The sequence below is a fragment of the Gossypium raimondii genome, chromosome 6 (assembly GCF_025698545.1).
Source record: "Gossypium raimondii isolate GPD5lz chromosome 6, ASM2569854v1, whole genome shotgun sequence".
In the NCBI taxonomy this organism is placed as follows: domain Eukaryota; kingdom Viridiplantae; phylum Streptophyta; class Magnoliopsida; order Malvales; family Malvaceae; genus Gossypium; species Gossypium raimondii.
In genome coordinates, this window is record NC_068570.1 from 59,551,840 (window position 1) to 59,569,622 (window position 17,783).

Consider the following 17,783-nt stretch of genomic DNA (forward strand, 5'->3'; position numbering starts at 1 on the left):
TTTTTGGTAAAAAAGAAAATAACCATACAATCAGCCCAATACAATCAATATGGAGAATTTGCAAACTAGCTTCCGGTGATGGATTGAATCTTAGCTCGTTTCGTTTTAGTATTATTGTTAGTGTAGGAGGACGAGGTTCGAGTGCACTTCAGCACGCATTATCTTCTTATTTAAGAGTTTGGGAGGGGCTATGGATAATTTTAGGCATTGTATTAAAAAAATCAAATATGAACAAAACCTATAATGAGCTTAATGTTCAAAAAATAATAATTAAGACCAAATTCACCGATCATTTCTTTAAGCGATCTAACTAGACTTGATAAGTGGTCAGGTTCAGGCCAGGTTAATGCAAAATTTTAAGCCCTATTTAAAAAATGAGCTTAAGATTCTACTTAAGTTCAGTCTAGATTAAAAATGTTAGACCCGAACCCAACTTAGCCCGCCCGTATTATTTTTTTTTAAGATTTATTTATATAATAACAAATTAAAAAATATAATACATCAAAAACATTAAAATAAATGTTCCTCAACAAATTGAAAATACTTTGAAAAAGTATTTATACTTAAATAACATTAAAAGCAACTTAACAAACAAATATCTGTAAAATATTAACAAAATTAACGATAAAACAATAGTTATACAATATCCAAATAATAATAACAAAAATAGTAGCAATATAATAGCGAAATGGTAGCTAAAGAGGAAGTTTAAATAGATTCGGGTCGAACTCGGGCAAAAAAAATTTTACCCAATGCCTAACCCGTTTAGAAAATATCCAAATTTATTTTCGGATCCTATATTTTTACCCAAACCTTCACTTTAGATCTGAACAGGTAGTCCAACCCGTGATGAGTTCTAGATCTAATCACTATGGTGTTTACCCTATCTTCGGCATCTTGAGCAATTCATACTCCTCCATTTGTACTTCCACTTAAAAACCCTTACCCAAAGTTCAGACGGCAGGGCAGAAAATGGAAAATTGCATTTCGAACCCCTTAAAATCATTAAATTATAAAGTTATATATGATAAAATTACATTTTAGTTCCCAAACATAAAAAAATTTTATTTAATCCTTTTAAAAATAATGAAATCATAATCTAACACATGATAAAATTTTATTTTAACCTTTCAAAAATTTATAGTTTAATTCTAACCTCTCCTAAAAAATTTCTAAATTCCCTACCAAAGTTGATCCGGATTGCTAAGTTGAAATAAAAAAATACTCAATTGGTAGCAATGTAACTAAAAACATAATGTCGTAATGAACCTGAATTTAAGAAAATAATTTTAAGCTGTGTTAATAGTTGAACCTAAATTTTGAAATCTGAAAATAAAGGAACTAAATTCTTAAAAATAAAAGTATAAGGATTGAATTGTAAAATTATAAAGAGTATAGAGACTTATGGGATATTTTAACCTGAATTTATATGGACTAAATTTACCAAAAACACAACCGCATTGGATACAGACTTTTTTTTATACAATGTCTAAAAGTACTGATAATTCCTCCTCAACCTTTAGAATAGGAAGATAAAAACACTTCAACGCGCTTAAACCCATGTCCTCTTATAACAGCAATAATGTCGATGCCAACTGAGCTAAAACTCAATCTGCAAGCAAAAACTTCTATAATTTAACCAATAAATTATTAATATTTGATTTTATGTAATAATAAAGTGTTTAGATGTTACGAGACAATAAATATATAAATACAATAAAAAATTTCATAAAATTTCGAATTTAATTAACGGTGAAAGTTATTACTGTAATTACTAGTTAACCACATCAAACATTCTCAAATTACTATTCAAATTAGAGATATTCATGAGTCAGATTGAACTAAGCTTGGGTTGGATATATGTATGATATTTGTATATTTTATGTTTGTCAAAGTCTCTAACACGAAATATGAGATTAAAATTTTGCTTAAATTCGCTCATATTTATAAATGATTAACAAACTCGTTTTAAGGCCACTTGTATTATTTTTGTTTTAAAAACCTCTCTTATTTTAATTTGATGTTTTAGATTTTTCTTGTTTATTTTAATGTTTTATAATATTATATTATTATATATTTAATTTTGGGTAAGCATTTGGTACCTTTGGAAGTATGCTTTTTATTCCACAAGCAGTTTAAAAAATTAACACGTGTTTATTTTTTTAAATATCTATTTTTAAATTTTTTTTGTACATTTATAGGACACTTGCCAACCTTTTAACACTTATGGAATCTTAAAACTCCAGCAGTGTACCAAATATTTTCTCTTTAATTTAAAGATATACAAATTACATAATATATAAAATAATATAATATTATATTTAAAAAAATATAAAATGGGTTAGGCTAGACTTGGTTAATGATGAAGCCCAACCTCAATCCATATTTTAAATGGGTCTAAATTTTGTACCCAAACTCATTTTCCAAGTATCTACTTTTATTCAAATCCTCTCATATTTTAAGTGGGCCTTCGGGCTTGGATGGATAGTCCAACCCTTAAATAAGTCTACTCTAGGTTGTGCTTTCAAAACATAAGTATCTTAAATCAACCATAAACTTCAAAACGTTCTAATTGTGCTATCAAAACATCAATGTTGTATTAGTTAGATCCTTCTATCGACTTAACTATCAATTTAGACATTAAATATCAGTTTGGATCTAATGCAAGCATAATTAAAACATGTAGATCAAACTGCAAAAATATCTATATCTATTGTATAGATAACTTGAATGTGTCTTGCTAAGAAAAATATATTGTCATTAAATTTAAGCGAGTCTTTTTTTAAACACGTCATATTAAACTTATGGTCCCTTTGGATGGGTGTTTACCTACAGTGCGGTGCATTTAACTTCTTCTTTTTTTTTGTTTTACGCTCAGTACCACTACAATATCTAATCTCATCGCCACTGCTGTTTTTACATTAACCGCAGGTAAACACACCATCCATCCAAAGGAACCCTTAAAAGATTTTAAAATTTAAATAATAGTTTATTAACATCTAGTTTTAGTTTTTTAAAGAATGGCTATTTCTGTCTTTTATCCTTAGTAGAATGTATCATCTATGTGATAAAAAAAATTTCACATAATTTTAAATGAAAGGTGTCGAAACCTTTGTTTGAGTTCGACTTATATTTTGAAAACGAAAATGGGAGTCGCCACCAATCATTTTATTTATTAGGTGTGATCGGGTCACCTCATAATTTGATTATTTTAATAAGAGCCTAGATTTACTAAAACGATGATTTTCGGTTCGAAATCTAGGAAAATAGGTTCGGGAGTCAGTTACGTACTAGGAAGGGTTAGCACCCTCGTGATGCCTAAAATTGATTCCTAGTTGATTAATTAGAATCTTAATATCGAAAGTTGGAATTTTGAAAATTTAAATATGATCCCTCTTTGCATGTTTTAAATTTAAATCATTTAGTTAAATCAAAACTTATATAAGAAGCTTTTTTATTTTGAGATAACCAAAACGAAAAAGGTCATGTCTCGTGAGTTAGAACACGACATCTCGAATTCTCGAAAATAAAATTGCTCCTTATTCAAATTATTGTTTTAAATCTCATGTGTTTTTAATTTTAAAAGAATGCTCGGTTATTTAGGTTCAAAGAGAAAATCAAACCCCGTAAGTTAGGGTTGATTTCTCGAATCTCTAAATAAGAGCATTGCCTTAGTTTTGAAATTCTCCTTTTACACATCGAGTAAAAAAATAATATAACGTTTAAAGTGATGTATATTTAGTTTATTCGGGTATAATATAAAATGGGTAAATATGTCTAAACACATTGCAAAATATAGTGATAATAAAATAATATAAAATAACATGCGGGTAGAATATTAAAATGATAAATAATAAATAAATAATAGAATACTATAATAACAATGAGGTAATTATAATAATAGTAGTAGTATTAATAATAATATCATAATAATAAAATAAATAATGTCACTTAAAATAAAAAAATATATAAAAAGAATAAAAATGCTTGATAATGAATGTAAATGTAAATAATGCGAGAACAATAAAAGAAATGACAAAATAGCAAAAATAAGATAAAAATAATAGCAACAATAATAGTAAATAAGCGGAAAATGTACAAATAAAATGTAAATAACATTATTTTTAATATGTGAAAAACAAATAAGTAATAAATAAACAAATAAAAAATAAAAAAATTGTAAAAGGTTAAAGTTAAATGACTAAAGGACTAAATAGAAATTGGAATGGAATTAAGGGGACAAATTGTAAAAAATAAATAAATAGAATAATAAGGATTAAAATGTAATGCGCTAAAAATAACAGGGTCTAAATAGGAAAATATCCAGAAACTCATAACATGTGTCATCCCCTAAACAAGTCCACAATGGTCCAGGGACTAAATCGCACAATAAACAAAATAAAAGGGCGAAAATAAAAAATAAATAGCATGATGAAATTGAAAAGTGGTAAAAATCAGAAGGGCTAAAGAAACAATTAGACCCCCAAAAAAAATACGTGGATCCTAAGGCGGGTCCGATAATCAGGTCTCACACCAAAATAACGTCATTTTGGGGTTTATGAGATTAGGCCAAAATGACGCCGTTTTGACCCCATATTTAAGTTAAAAATTCTAAAAAAAATCATTGCAGCCTTAAATTAAAAAAAAAAACTTTTATTTCTCTTTGTTTCTCTCTGGGTGACTGGTTCGGCGAGCCTCCACGAAGGCCACCGGTCGTCGGCGACGATTTCGCCGTCTACGATGGCTGTAAAAATACAAAAAACTCCTTTTAGGTCGTTTTGGCTCCCTAAGCCTAGATCTGGTATCGGTTTTTTCCAAAAACCCACCAAATCGCAGAAATTTTAAAGAAACCTTTGGATTTCTGAGTTTTTTTTTTTAATTTCTCGTCAGAGCCACCTTTCATTGGAGGTGGAGACCTCGGCCCCTCTCAACGGTGGAACGTGAATTGTCAAGTAATCCTTCTCTTTGTTTATTTTATGTTTATATATATAACATATTTTGAAAAAAATAAATAAAAGAGAAAATCACCTTCGGGTTTTTGTATTCTGGCTTTTATAGTCAATGCATTTTTATTTTTTTCCTACTATTTCAATTGTTCCTTCTTATATGTTTGGTTTCTGTCTTTTCTTCCTTTTTTGTTGCAGGCGATGGTTGAGGATGACGATGGCAGAGACAGACCTAGGGACAAGAGGCCTTGGGCGCTAGAAACCCTAGGGTTTTTGGCTTACTGAAACTAGTTAAGGTTTTGGGCCTGACAGGCCTTGGGTTAATGGGCTTGTAGTATGGAAAGTGCATTGGGCCTGTAATTTTGGGTCTTGATATTTTGTAAATGGACTGCCCTTAAATAATATAACTTGTTTTAAATACGAAATGTCATTTTTATAATTTCTTAACTGAGTTGGTGCCCAACCAACTCGTGACACCAACTCAATCAGAGATTTTATTAATAATATAACAAAACGTAACTTATAATAGGGTTTTCTTTTTGGGGTTTACAAGAATCTTATATTTAAGTAAATTACAACGTAAAATTAAATCAATATAAAATAGTAATAGAAAAAAAAAGTAAAATATAATCAAACAAAATTTATCAATAACAACTGCGCATGATGAGACCTAAAAATAGGTATTCTCAATGATTCGGGACCTTAATCTTTGCAAACAATATCAAGACTCAATTGACATTTTCGCCATTGAACGTCTTTATTAAAAAATTTGTATCGAACTAGAATAAGTACAAACTAAATTTTGTTACGACCATGATAAGAACGAAAATTTTATGTTACAAATTAAAAACAAATATAATAATAAAAATTTATGTTACAAATTACAATAATGCTTTGGGTTCCAATCCTATTATGCGTGACTTTTAGTAAATTTATTATTGTGTTGGTGACTTGATTAAGGGTGATACCAACTAAATAAAACACTCGAGAAGTTTTTATGGGTTAAAATATGTCATAAGTCCCTATATTCTTCTAAAATTTGGAATTTAATCAATGTACTTTTATTTTCAGGAACTCAACCCTCTAATTTTAGATTTCAAAACTGTTTACCTTTGTTAAATTTATGTTATTAAATTCAGATTAATTACAACATTTTTAATTACATGACTATCAAATGAGTATTTTTTAATTTCAAAATATCACAACAAATTTAACCAAAAAAATAATTGTGTTAACGGTTAAACTTGAATTTCGAAATTTAGAAAGTAGGACTAAATTATTAAAAATAAAAGTATAAAGATTAAATTTTAAATTAAAAAAAAAGCAGAGACTAATGGTATATTTTAACCTTTTTATATTGTATTTGTGTAATCGTATAGTGTCCAAAACCGTTGGACGTACTTCCTGCCTATCCTCAAACTCTGGTGGTCCATCAACCTGACAATCCTCTGCCGACCTCTTATCCTCTTTTATCTTACTGACTTTTTACAAGTTCTAGGCAAAATTTTTATAAGAGATCATTGGTCAAATTATTGACTTTTCGACTTGTTCGATCAAATAAATTATTTTAAAAATTTATAAAAGAATATCAATATTTAAAAATAGAGAATCAATTCAACTGGTTCAATCGATTTAATCCATCTCTTTGGACTGATATCTCAATCGGTTTTTGGTTCAACCAGTCAGATTTGATAATGAAAATAGTGATTCTAGAACAAAGACGTTTATGGTCAATTAGGGTCACGGTCTGGAATCAGGGGTATAGCCAGGGGGCTAGCAAGAGCCCCGTCCCCTAAAATAGAAAATTTTCTATTTAAGTCCTTTAAATTTTTTAAAATTTTAAATTAATAAACATAAAATTACACTTTGACCCTCTTAAAAATGATAAAAATTTGATTTAATCTTTTAAAAATTATAAAAACATAGGTTATTCAAATGATAAAATTGTATTTTTATTATTGTAAAAGTTAAAAATTAATTTCGGCCCCTCTAAAAAAGTTTTCTGCTTTCGCCCCTGTCCGGAATGTTTCTTAAATTCCTTGTCTAAGCTCGGTTGGAACCGAGTCAGTAGCAGCTCAAAGTGAGGAGCTTGACCGTCAGATAGTTCTGGTTCTAAGAATATTGAACCTTAGGCTCATAGTTTGCAATGACCCTAGTCCCTATAAAATACTACAAAATTTGAAGCAAAATGAAGGGATAGAACAGTTACGTAGTTCTTGCAAACCTTGATTCGATCTAAATTAACTCGAACAGGCAAAAGCTGACTCGAGATCAGTGACTAACAGAGATAATCTTCGGCAAAACATTGAAATCCGATGCATATATTCAGAAAATATCGAGTTAACGGGTGCCTATAGATGAGCAATGTGCAAATCAATGGAAATGGGAAACATTTTCATTTTTCTTCATCCCATCTTGTAGTTTTATTTTATACAATATACTTTCAAAGCATTACTAGCAATAGTGCACTTACAAGCTCGCGGAAATAAACGAGGAAGACGATTCTTGTTGTTTAAGAGTGTCCGCAACATGAGCAATCACTCCGGCACCGGCGTTATGAAACCATTCGTTTTTCACCTGAGGATAAGATGGGATTGTATGAGAAATTTTGAAAAGTAAAAAGCAATTTTCTGAAATCCAAAGTTTTTAAGATCGAAAAGGTACGTGAATGTTATTGTGTGCAAAAAAGGGCCAAAGCGACGAGTGAAAGCTGACATCGATCTTTTTCCATCCTAATTTCTGTAAACCTTGTATCATTTCCTCTGTTAATGAAAACGACGTGTTAATGTCAATCGGAATCATATAGATGCAACACAAAATAGATGTTAGTCGGAACGATTACCTTCCATGAGTTCATGATATTCGACTGTATTTTTTATGTTGGGCGCATTCTTTGCCGCTGCTTTTGCTTTGGCTGCTTCCAGAGGAAAATGAGGGCCGTCAGAAGAAACAGGTGGACAGTACTCGACATCGACAACGTGTTTATAACCATCCAAAGATTGTGATGGGGGCTGCCAAATCCGTATCAAAGTCAGTAATATGCATTAAACCGGGCTGCCAATTTCGGACTCAGAAAATTTACCTTGACAAGTTCCTTCTCCCTCCTGATAGAGGATGTACGCCAACCAACCATATCTATTCAATGTCAAAGAAAGTGCCGATTGGGTGGCAGAGAGGAATAACGAGTAGAAGAGTAACATAAGTAGCTAAATATAGTAGAAGAGAAATGACACAGTAGGATACGATCGTAAGATACATTTGCATACACAGTGCGATTCCGAAATGCACCAAGGGCAGATCTATAAAATAGAAATTATAATCATAAATTCTGTCATAGGAGTTGAAGTTCAAGGTTGAAATCCGGGACTTTCCCCCTTGAACATCGTCATTCGTATCAAAAGATTGAAATTAAAGCTCGCTTTACGTACAGAAATTTTCCCTCTTCACAATCAGATGCCATCCTTAAAAGCAGTGGTGGTCTGCTCGGTTTGCCATCGGTGAGAAACAGTTGCTTACCAGTTCGACCAACAACAAACGGAGCAATTGGTGGGGCGAGTTTCTCTAATAACGGAAGTCCTAATAGAAAAGGAAGCTGAGGCACACCACAAAGATATTAGAAACTGCAAAATGCATAGGAAAGACGTTTGTAGGACAACCGAACATCGAAAACATTATATGAGGTACCAGAAGCATGGACTACAACTGAACCACGAAAACATTATATGAGGTGCTAGAAGCATGGACTACAACCGAACATTGAAAACATTTTATGAGATCAATAGAAATCAAAAACATTTTATGAGATACCAGAAGCATAGCAATAACATTGGAATTATAGGACTCCAAAACATTATGAAACTAGATAGCCAACACCATCGAGAACAAACCTGTTTTCTCCCTCGGACCCCGAGATGTGGCGTTGCCAAGGTAATAAAACTGACCGGCTCTAGTCCAGCAATCATACCTTGTCTCGAAGGGGCTGAAGTTTGTAAATTTCCATCCGAAGAATCGGTTACATTATTAGACTGGGTACCACTCGAGTCACTTTCCGAGTAAAGAACAGCGACTGCGTATCTTGCAAACAAGCCCCCAAGAGAATGAGCTAAAAACGAAATCCGTTTCAGACTTTCCCTCTTCTTTACAACTTGAAGAACCTATTAAATTGAAACAAGGTGAAAGGAGTAATCGACACTGCAACGAACTAAAAATCCTTGCACAATGTAACATCTCACCTCTTCCGCTAAACGCTTCCCGGCTCCATCGACCCCGGCAAAGGTTTTAGTATGCGAATTACACGAACTTGCTGCAACAAATTATTAAACAAACAAGTAATGAAAGATCATCTTTCTACATACAAATTATGTAACATTAAAAATATGAACAAATACCATAAATCAAAAAGTTCCTTCCGAGCCGCCTTTTCAACTCGGCCTCTGCATATGTCCAATCACTAGGGCTACATTATAGAAATGTTTCAGCCAACTTCCATATCGATTCGGATAAACGAAAAACCGTAAAGAATCACATTTTTTAAGCATTACGTTGTATACAAGTTCATGTAAAAGCAATTGATTCTATGAAACATTTCAATCACATAAGCATTAATCAAATACCTAGCTAAGATGCCATGAACAAGAACAAGAAGGTGATCGGGCTCGTTTTTTCCATTCCCGATACGGCCGGCCGCAGCAAAGCCTCCTTGTGTAGTGGTACTCATTGCTTGAGCTCTAAGACCTTGATGTTTCCAATTACTATTTGTTCCTTTTAAAAAGGTTCAAAAAACAAAATCAGCTCAGCTGAAACTAAAGATAATAATATCTCAAAGAATTCAAATGACAGGTAAAATTATCATGGAAGTCCCTATACTGAAAGTTAGATTATATTTTGTCTTTTCTGCTAAAGAAATGAGCAAATTTGCCGCATAGAGCAAATTATTTTTAGTTAAAAAAATTATTTATTTATATTGTTAAAAACTAGTATATTTGACGGAAAAATCATATAGTGATACATGGTGCGCCACGCGCAGCTCAGCTAATGTACAAGGACCAATTTTTATAAATTGACCATGTGTATCTCATGTTAATTTGCATATAGTATATGTAACCTTTAACGGAAGGACTTATTTATTTTTTGATCTAATATATAAGAAGAAATTTACCTATTGAGAGTAAAATACAATCTTACTTTTGTACAGGCACCTCCATAGTAATTTTACCCACCCATTAACATCTTTCGATTCTCTAAAATTCCTAATTGAATCTCAAATTCCCAAAACAAAATCCAACGAATTTAAAAAGAAAATCGGAAGAGAAATTCCAAAAGAAAAATTCAAATCGGAGAGCATTACCGGAAGAGAAATTCAAATTGTGCGAAGACCAAGAACACGAAGATGAAGAAGAAGAAGAGGAGTGAGGACCGACCGGTCCGACGAATCCGGTTCGGAAACTACAATTATTACTATTATTACTGAAAATCGGAGAAAACCCACACCCTGCTTGAATCAGAGAAGCTGTTGCCATTTTCTATTTATGTGTCTTCAAAACACTATCCGAAACAAGTGCGAACGAAAACAAACAAAAATTTCCCTCGATTTGCGGTATTTGGATGCTATGTCACCATCTGCGCCATAACAGTGTAATTATCCGCTGCACATAATGATTGGCGATGATGAACATCATCATCATTATCAATATGGTTCGCTGCTAATCATTAACATCACTCGTTTCCCTTGTTTTTCGAAGTAAAAAAGAAAAAGAAAAAGAGAGATATTTTCTTTTAATACGAAGCAAAAAAAGATTTTGAATTTTCAAAAATGGTGGAAAATCGGGGGAAAAATTAATACATGTAATAAATATCTGAAAAAGATTTTGGGGAAAAAACAGAACCGTGTATTGTTTTGAGTTCTGTCGGTTTTTTTTTTTTGAATTGACTGTCAGAGATCGAGGACTGTTGAATTAGGTCAATTTTCAATATCAGTCCCTGTATTATACATAAATTACAAATTTAGTCTTTATTCTCTAATCTGATATATAAAAAATGAAAAAAAATTGTACTTTGTCTACTTAAAATGAAAAAATTTCATAAATTTGTATTTAGACATCTAAAAGATTATAATTTAATTTCAGTCCTTCCTAAAAAATTTCTAGATTTGTCTATGTATATAGTACAACACCACCGATAGAATTTGACTTAATGAATTTAACTGTTACAATTTAGATCAGGTTAATTTTCAAACTTCGAACAATGTAGGGACAAGGATGAAGCCACAAATTTATTTTTAAGGGATTAAAATTGAATTATAAACTTTTAAAGAGGTCAAGTATAATTCTATGATTGTATTAAATTATTATTTCAGACTTTTGAGGATAAATCTAAAATTTTATCATCTTTAAAGTCAAAGTGCAATTTTATCATTATATTAACTTATAATCACTCCCTCGGCGCCCTCCTTAAAAACTAAAATTGATTAAATTAATGTATAAAAATTAAATCTAAAATTTATGTATAGTATAAGGACTAAAAGAAAAATTTGACCTATTTTTATCAATTAATTTTTTGGAAGCGGCTGTGAGGGAGATAGGACGATGAATGACCTAACTTTAGGTGACCGACCAATGGAATTTAGCGTAGTTTTGTCGTTTACGGTTCAATGACAAATTATATATTTTAGGAAAAATCAACCCTTAGTCCTTAAACTTATCATTTTTTTTAAATTGGTCCTTGAACTTGAATTCCATTAAGGTGTGATGGATTAGTATTTTGAGATTGTATCATGTCATTACTTGCAATTTTTTAAAATTTTCTTTGTAAATTTTAATATTTTATAGAAAAAATTTAAAGTGATGGTATGGCATAATCTCAGAGTGTCACGTCATCAACCTGTAATGGAATCCAAGTTCAAATTCTAGGACTAATATGGACAAAAATGTTTAAGGACTAAATTTAAAAAAAAATATCAAGTTCAAGGACTAGATGTTACTTTTATCCTTATACTCTAAATGATCCATGATTCTTTTCCAACTATTGTGGGTTGTGGATCTTTCACCATTTTCCTCTAGACTTTACATTTTGGTCCCTACAAGTTAAACTACCAATTTAATGGGAGTTATGGCATTCCCTCATAGCTATTTTCTTTAGGGTTCGTAAATGAGCAAAACGGTACAGTTTTTTGCTTGCCTCGATATCATATCGATTTTTACATTTTGGGTAAATTATGTTAGTAGTCATAACTATGTGTTTTTCAGGTCATTCGATTATAAAAAGTTACAAAATAATCATCCAACTATTAGTTTTTTTTGTTACACAACTATGAAAAGTTACAAAATAGTCATTTAACTATTTAATTTTGTCTTTTTTTGTCATCCAACTAGCTTGGATATTTTGATGTTTCCATTTTTACGTTAGTCAGCTGATGACTCGAAGAGACAAAATTGAATAGTTGGGTGACAATTTTGTAACTTTTCATAATTTGATGACCAAAAAAAAAACCCATAGTTGGATGACTTCTACTATAGTTTACCGTTACATTTTTTGCTTCGATTGTACTTCGAGCTGCAATTTATTTAAAATTTTACCACTCAAATCGACCTCTGAGGAAAGAATTAAATAAAATATTATAAAAATTCAAAGGTTTAATATGTCATAAGTCCCTGTATTATTCAAAGATTCATGATTTAGTCTTTGTACTTTTATTTCTAAGAAATTAGTCCCTTTACTTTTCAAATTTCAAAATTGAGTTCAATTGTTAACTGTGTTAAAATTATTTTCAATGTCATATTTTTAGTTATATGGTTACCATGTGATTATTTTTTTAATTTCAAAATGTCACACCAATAAATTTAACAAAATAATAATAATGTTAATAGTTGGACTGAGTTTTGAAATTTGAAAATAAAAGGACTAAATTCCTAGAAATAAAAATATTAGGGACTAAATTATAAATTTTTATAAGTATAGAGACTTGTGACATTTTTTAAACATATTTAAAAAATCTAACTAAAAGATATAAAAATAAACTATTAAAAATTTCTTATAAAAAAAAGAGGGACCTTTCGGTAACCTGCTTAGGGTGAGTTTGGATGGGCGGTGCGTTTAACTGCGGTTAGTGTAAAAACAGCGGTGGCGGTGAGATTAGATACTGTAGCGACACTGTAACGTGAGACAAAAAGTACGCTAAACGCACCCAACCGCCCATCCAAACCCACCCTAAAGAGAGGGCGGTGTGAGTTCGATCAAAACTCGAACTCAGAAATTTTAATTGCAAACCCGCTTTTACCACACCATGAACCTGATTTTCAAACAAAAAATTTGCCCTTATAAGGTTGAACTGAGTTGAATATATCAAATTCGGATTATTTTGTCACCACTATTTATGCTAGGAGGCTTGGCCCGTGGGAAGTAGTCGAGATGTGTCTTATTAAGCAAAAGAAGTGCGGAGGAGCGAGGTTTATAAAACTTCTAGCTAAACAAGTTTGGAGGTTGCACCATAACCCAAATTCATTTTAGAGTCGAATGGTAGTGTTTTTGTCGGCCAATGCTATTTAAGGGTATGAACTTGAACCCCGCCAAGGTAAAAAATGCTAAAATTATTTTTTTTTGGTGGACTACATGCTTCAGTTGAACTTTGTGAATTCTTTTGGACTTTTCTTGAAATAAGGTGACAAAAATCGGAAACTAAAACTAAGCATAAATACCCAAAAGATCCAAATTCAAGATTAAATCGAAATGGAACTGAAAATTTTGTCTACAAGATGAGATAAAAACAAGAGAAGGCAGACAATAACAGCAAAAACTATGTAGATCAAGTAATGGATGCAATTGGAAAAATACAAAAACGAATGTACTAAAACAGTCAATTACAAATGCATGCAATCCAAGCTATGGACAAAAGAGTAAATTCTTGAATCTATTTCTCATGCCACTTGAGCTTTTAACTATATATATATATATATATATATATATATATATATATATAAAATGAAATAATATAATTTTTGACTCCGATATTTGTATTTTTGCTCAGTTCATTTTGGCACTTAAATTTGATAATCAGGATTTTGATCCCTAAACTTGAAAAATATAAAAACTTTGATGATATGACCTCTAAAATTGTATCACATCATCACTTAAATTTTTTAAAAATTTATATAAATTTCCAAGTGATAGTATAGTACAATCTCATAATGTCACATTTAGTGTTTTGGTAACCGAGCTAGTGGTTGAACAAGTTAGACCATTGATTTTTTATTCAATTAGTTCGATAGGTTCGACTGCCAAACTAACAATAATTAATGAATTAATTAAAATTTCATAAAAAATTTATTGATTTGGTTCGACTGTTCAATCGTCAATTTTTTATCAATATTAAGTAGTTTTCAAGTTAATTAGTTCAACGCCTTTGTTCAAACCGTTATATCAACCAGTTCTCAATTCGTCTGATCCAATATTGTTCTAGTAACACCGATCTCATCATCATATTAAAAAAATCCAAATTTAAGGATCAAAATGGACCAAAAAATTACAAGTACCAAAATAATACGAAATTCGAAGCTTAACATGCACAACCTTTTTCAATTACTCATAAAATATTTAACGATATAAGGTTTGAATCTTAACAACCGCAACCCTTTTTCTTATTTTAAACTATAATATCCTTTATACCTATTAAGAGGAGAGTCTTTTAACCCTTGACAGAAGGTATTGTCCTTGTGAACTTACAAGTCGTATATCTACTAATCAAGACACTCTTTAAACTACATGAATCCCTTTCTCCTCAAAATATGAAAGAAAAAAATCCTAGTACGAAAATAATACTTTCCGTTGTGTGTCCGAGACCGGTCCTCAAAAGAAAAGAAAAAAAAAGCCAAAATTGTTTAGACACTTAAAGAAGTAATTAATGGCCGGTTTGATGTGAAAACCCATTCAATGGCCGGACACGATGCAAAATAACCTCGGTTTTCCCTTTAATTTTTGTCATAAGTGAACATACACACTAGTATAAATAATATACCTACTTCATGTTTATAATCACATCATCACAATATCAAACAATTGCATCAAAGGTTTATAGTTCAATTTATAATGGCAGAGAAGGAAGGAGGGGTTGTGAAGAAAGGTCATGAAGAGGGAATGGAGATGGCCATTGCTCTTCTCCAAGAGTTCGACCTCCCATTAGGACTTCTCCCTCTTGTGGACGTGATCGAGGTCGGTTTTGTGAGGGATACCGGGTACATGTGGATCGAGCAAAAGAAAAAGGTTGAACATAAATTCAAGATGATCAGTAAACTGGTCAGCTACGACACACAAATTACTGGTATTGTGGATAAGAAACGGATCAAGAAACTCAAAGGAGTTAAGGCTAAGGAGCTCATGTTGTGGCCTCCGGTGAATGAGATCATCGTCGATGATCCACCCACTGGAAAAATCCACTTCAAGAGCCTCGCTGGTGTCACCAAGACTTTCCCCGTCGATGCATTTGCTGCTGGGCAGTGAAAAGGCACCTTCTTGTTCTCGGAGAGACACCGGATTCCAGTGGTTATTTCCAGTTCACACTCAAAACCTACCCTACCCTACACTGTAACAGCAATGTATGCAATTCTCTTGATAAGAATTATTGCATAATGATGCAAGTATTCAACAAATGAACAATAAAAACCCAAGTTACTTTTTTTTTTTTCATTCAATGGCTACTCCAAATCCAATACTTAAATTCTCTGATTACAAGAAAGTTAATTGTCATAAGCACAAATCAAATCAACTATCCATCCATTCACTAATCTAAATTCAACTTCTAAATTTGAGTGTTGAATACGAGTATGTAACCGACATGAGTTCGTATGCTTCAAGAAAAAGAACAAATTTAATAACAGTATGCTAATCTCCTAAAACAAACTACCATATCCAATCATGGAACTGGCAAAGATTATATTATCAAGCAACATCAGCAAATACTTCTATTCTCTGATTACCAGAAAGCCAATTGCCATAACACAAATCAAATCAACTATCCATCCATTCACTGATTAAAATTCAATTTCTCTCATTTATCATCGCAAACTCATGCGTGAGTATCGAATACGTGTATGTGACCAACACGAGTATGTTCAATTTTTCCAAGATGTATTGCACACAGATGCTTCAAGAAAAATGAATAAATATGTAAATAGAAAAACAGCAGCAGCATTTACTAAAAAAAACCATCCATTACAATAGGACAGATTAGATTATAAAGCAATATCAGTAAATACTTCTATTCTCTGATTACCAAAAAGCTAATAGCCATAACATAAATCAAATCAACTATCCATCCATTCACTGATTAAATTTCAAGACCTCTCATTTATCATCACAAACTCAAGCATGATTATGGAATACAAGTATTTACCAACACGAGTATGTTCAATTTTTCCAAGATTCTCGCATATTTACTGAGATGAATTGCACACAGATACTTCAAGAAAAGTGATTATATATGAAAAAAAAGCAGCAGCATTTACTAAAGCTAACCATCTATTACAATAGGATAGGATTCTTTTTTTGGTTACTGAATCATCTCCAAAAGCTAAAATATGCTAAAACAAACTGCCATATCCAATAACGGAATTAGCAAAAGATTAGATTATCAATCAACATCGATAAACTCTTAATTCTTTTTCACATATAACACTCATCTAACCTACTCTTATGCAATTGAAAAGCAGGATTAACCCAAGCTCCACAATTACATTGCATACCTGCCCAATTAAACGAACCCAACCGAGATTTACAACTCATACACTGAAGTTTCTCTTCTACATACCCTTCTTGAACCGGTTGCATCCACTTCAAAGGCTCAACGAATAAGGAAGAACATTGGGTCGATCCTTTCTCTTCATCCCCAATGTTATGCCCACTCCTTTTTCTCCATTTAAAACTTGCTTCCCCTTTCCCTCGCTCATGAGGAACTATAGTTTCCTCTGAAGCAACGATTCTGCGGCATCTTTTGCAACGATAGATCAATTGAGGCTTCGAAACAGGTTCCGAATCAGTGCTGTTCGTCGCTTCCATCTGTTGAACAAAGGGGAAAAAAATGGACATTGAAAACAGATTGTTAATACATATATGAATCAAAATTAAAACATCCATGAATTGAATCAAATCAAAAGCTAAAATCTAGAGTTTCGTGAACGATTAAATAAAAGGGTTACCTTCGAAGTGAAATTTTCAATTGATCGATCGCTTTTGTATAATTTTTTCGTTCACCATTTTTATATATATAGGTTTTTGGGAGGCGGCAATTTAAAACGGCAACGTTTTAAAGACATTTGGTTTTCATTAAGGCAGTGTGAAGATTGGGCCATACTTTACTGGTTGGGCCTTGCTGGGTCACTGGGTCAGGTATAGTCACTATTTGCATGGGCACCTCTAATTTTAGGCTAATATATATGCATTGGGAAGGGCTAATATAATGTAAATATCCATCAAACAATGAGAAGGGCTAATTTTTTTTACCAAATCAGCAATATCATTAAAGATCGATTGAGTCTTAGTTCGATTGACATCAATATTGCTGTCAGTATAGGAGGATGTGGGTTCGAGTGCGTTGAAGCGCATTTTCTTCCTATTTAAGGGTTTAGGAGGGGCTATGGGTAGTTTTAGGCATTGTATAGAAAAAAAAACAGATATGATAAGAACCTATAATAAGATTAATGTTAAAATAAAAATCAATATCATTAAATATTTCAAGAGGGGCAATTATGGTATTTTAAGATGATTAAGAAAAAAAATGCAAAGAGAGTTTGTATTATTATTATTATTATTAGGGTAAACTACCCTGTTAGTCACTCTAAATAGTTTTAA

At 31.7% G+C, this 17,783-nt stretch overlaps 3 protein-coding genes across 3 annotated transcripts; 1 reads left to right on the plus strand and 2 right to left on the minus strand.

The window, feature by feature from the left end:
* Window positions 1-7,239: 7,239 nt before the first annotated feature.
* Window positions 7,240-10,800, minus strand: LOC105773830 (hypothetical protein). The gene is made up of 11 exons (XM_012595988.2): window positions 10,294-10,800; window positions 9,560-9,707; window positions 9,335-9,402; window positions 9,179-9,249; window positions 8,834-9,100; window positions 8,375-8,538; window positions 8,190-8,245; window positions 8,029-8,081; window positions 7,789-7,957; window positions 7,611-7,708; window positions 7,240-7,523 (listed from the first exon to the last, which is right to left on the minus strand). Exons 1-11 carry the CDS (start codon window positions 10,463-10,465, stop codon window positions 7,416-7,418), a joined length of 1,374 nt encoding a protein of 457 aa, XP_012451442.1. The 5' UTR covers window positions 10,466-10,800; the 3' UTR covers window positions 7,240-7,415.
* A 4,226-nt stretch (window positions 10,801-15,026) lies between these two features.
* On the plus strand, window positions 15,027-15,437 carry LOC105774617 (hypothetical protein). Its single transcript, XM_012597168.2, has one exon. It carries the CDS (start codon window positions 15,027-15,029, stop codon window positions 15,435-15,437), a length of 411 nt encoding a protein of 136 aa, XP_012452622.1.
* Window positions 15,438-16,396: 959 nt separating this feature from the next.
* Window positions 16,397-17,180, minus strand: LOC105774618 (probable inactive dual specificity protein phosphatase-like At4g18593). The gene is made up of 2 exons (XM_012597169.2): window positions 17,132-17,180; window positions 16,397-16,991 (listed from the first exon to the last, which is right to left on the minus strand). The coding sequence occupies exon 2, from the start codon at window positions 16,989-16,991 to the stop codon at window positions 16,599-16,601; it is 393 nt and encodes a 130-aa protein (XP_012452623.1). The 5' UTR covers window positions 17,132-17,180; the 3' UTR covers window positions 16,397-16,598.
* Between the last annotated feature and the right edge of the window lie 603 nt (window positions 17,181-17,783).

Bases quoted from the DNA above. Each gene is read 5' to 3' on its own strand.
- LOC105773830 (XM_012595988.2), bottom strand. From the start codon at position 10,465: ATGGCAACAGCTTCTCTGATTCAAGCAGGGTGTGGGTTTTCTCCGATT. The intron at 8,246-8,374 runs GTACGTAAAGCG...TCTATTTTATAG, and splicing joins TGTGAAGAGGGAAAATTTCT to ATCTGCCCTTGGTGCATTTC. The intron at 8,082-8,189 runs GTATCCTACTGT...GACATTGAATAG, and splicing joins TGCAAATGTATCTTACGATC to ATATGGTTGGTTGGCGTACA.
- LOC105774617 (XM_012597168.2), top strand. From the start codon at position 15,027: ATGGCAGAGAAGGAAGGAGGGGTTGTGAAGAAAGGTCATGAAGAGGGA.
- LOC105774618 (XM_012597169.2), bottom strand. From the start codon at position 16,991: ATGGAAGCGACGAACAGCACTGATTCGGAACCTGTTTCGAAGCCTCAA.